General features: G+C 38.4%; 1 protein-coding gene across 1 annotated transcript in view; it reads left to right on the forward strand.

Moving 5' to 3' along the window:
• The window catches only part of DCDC2C (doublecortin domain containing 2C), a 149,339-nt gene that overhangs the window by 86,178 nt on the left and 60,510 nt on the right, over positions 1–2,651 (forward strand). The window contains exon 5 of the mRNA XM_006882922.1: positions 381–423. Coding sequence (XP_006882984.1) covers positions 381–423 — 43 coding nt within the window. The remainder of the gene's footprint in view (positions 1–380; positions 424–2,651) is intronic.

Genomic DNA, 2,651 nt, shown 5'->3' on the forward strand with positions numbered 1-2,651 from the left:
CATGTTTGTGAAAACAATTTGTAACTATTAAAAAACTACAACAATTTCTATTTTCTGCCTCTCCTGGTATTTACAGACCTTAGGGCAGAAGGTTTGTTTAAGTATGGCACCCTGGGGTAAGGCTCACATCCTAATGACTGGGAAACAGTTTTTAAAAAGGTCTCAAGAGAGGAAATTGAAAAAGTTTCCTCGGGATCCCGTCCCTGTAATGAGGCTGGAAAAGTTTTATTAATGTGACCTGGAGCCCTTTGTGGACAGTAAGCTTACTTACTCTTGGTTAGTGCCTTTTCTAAAAAGTAAAGGATACAGGCTAAATTTTATGAGGATGTATTTTGTCTAAGCTTTTTAAATTTCAAGCTGACTATTCTTTTGCTTTTCAGAAGTTATGCAGATGCTGAAAAAACCTCACGAAGAAAGAAGAAAGTAAGTACCTTTATAAAGAGAAAAGAATTGCAACACTAGTGTTGAATTTAAATTCTCATTCAGTTATAGGGACCCTGTGATATGCTATTTTTTTATAAATTTTTTAAAATTGTGTTATTTTGTGTGTGTCTGTACCGTCAAATCAGATCTGACAGGTGCAGGAGGAGATTGCCCCTCCTTTTCTGGCAGAGCATCTGGTGGATTTGAACCACATATCTCTGGGATTGCACTGCAGCTTCTTGCCACTAGGCCACCAGAGCTCCCCTGTGATATGTTATTGTTGTTAAGTGCTGTCAAGTCTACAACTCATAGCAACCCTATGTACAGTAGCTCTGAACTCTCTCTTATTCTGAGCCAATCTCACTGTCTCTGACACACCTACCCCCTACTACCCCAGTCACTGTCAATCCATCTCATTCAGGGTCTTCCTCTCCTGAATTGTCCCACCACCCTTCCAAGCATGATGTCCTTCTTCAAGGACTTGTCTCTTCTGACAACATGTCCAAAGTATGTGAGATGGCGCTTCAAAATCCTACCTACAGAGAGCAGGTTGGTTTTGCTCTCTCCACAACAAACCTGTTTGTTTTCTTGGAAGCCCATGGAATGTTCATTACTCTTCTCCAGCACCACAACTCAAATGCACCAATTCTTCTGTCATTCTTGTTCATTGTCCAGCTCTCTGATGCATAGCAAGTAATTGTGAAAATTGTGGCCTACATCAGGGGCACCTGAGTCTCTAGACTGACATCTTTGCATGTCAGCACTCTGGAGAAGTCCCTGACAGCAGAATTTTCTAATTCAATTACTCTTTTGATTTGAACCTAGCTGCTGGTTCCAAGAGTGTTTATTGTAAACCTGGGCAAGTTGAAATTGTTGCCAATCTCATTCTCTTCTCCATCTACCATGATGCTGCCAGTTGGCTCAATGGTGAGATATGCTGAGAGACTCAAAATTGTGTAACAGAGCTTCTTTGGCACAGTATTTGTTATAAGGCTTATAATAATAAGTAAAATCAAGTCCTGTGAATGAGATGAGCTTTGTGTATTGAACTCAGGATATAGTAGTGCACTTTGATTTTCATAATTCAGCAGGTATATAAAGTTTAATATTAAAGGACTGATATTAAAACTGACAGGAGATTGGTAAATGTGAGAGTAGGTTGCTGAGAGGAGTAGGCTAGTGGATATTTCAGGAAGATATGACACCCTGAGGAAGACAGAAAGAACAGTTTCGAGTATGAATGTGTTAGTGACGGGGATACAAGACTTGAAAGGTAGATGAAGTTAAACCCTGGAAAGCCTTACCAATTCTTTAACATGTTTCTATCCCACATGATGCTAAAAATTATGTTTTAGTGTTTTTTTCCCCCTCCTGGTGGTAGAATCCTTTTGGAGTGGCACTAGTAATCCAAAGTCTTCATCACCAATTGTTTTATGTGAGAAAGATGAGCAGTTTGCTTCCTTGTGATTTAAAACCTCTTGAATACCTGATGGAGGATCAGCTATGAGTTGGTTCACACTTGATGGCAATGAAATTGAGGGTTGGTTTTTTCTTTTTTTCATAGTTATTTGATCTCTTTCTTGGTGTGGTGTAACATCAAGTTGGAACTGACCCATAACTGACCCTCCAGTGAGTTTTCAGAGGCCGTAAATCTCAGGGGAGAAGATTGTCCATCTTTCTCCTACAGAGCAGCTGGTGGATTCCAAGTGGAAATGTTTTAATTGGCAGCACAATTCCTTACTTTTAATAGTTATAATGAAAGGAGTTCTGATGACTTAGTATATTGGCAGTTCAGCTTATAAACACAAAGGCTGAAATTCTTTGCTATTTCAAATCCACAAGTGGCTCTGCAAAAGAAAGATAGGCAACCATGATTTGTGTTATTTACATCCTCAGAAAAACCATTGGAGAATCAGCTATGAGTCAGTTCCAACTCAATAAAGAGAAAGGACAGGAGAAAGGAGAGAGTTTGTCATATATATGGGCACCATGGATCATTGCATGCCTTTAATATTTTGATCATAACCGTAAGAATTTTTATAACTATGTTTGGAATATTTGGTACATCTTCGATATATTTTTTTTCTTGTACTTCATTCTGTTCTTCATGTTCTGGGAATTTATTTATAATTTATGAAAATTATTTTCTTTGCTAATGAAAAGAGTTTTATTTTTCTGACCTAGTGAAATGATGTATGCCAGGGATGTATCCTGTCTCCATACCTTTT

Source organism: Elephantulus edwardii, unplaced genomic scaffold, assembly GCF_000299155.1.
Source record: "Elephantulus edwardii isolate Elephantulus edwardi_28Jun2011 unplaced genomic scaffold, EleEdw1.0 scaffold00025, whole genome shotgun sequence".
NCBI lineage: Eukaryota > Metazoa > Chordata > Mammalia > Macroscelidea > Macroscelididae > Elephantulus > Elephantulus edwardii.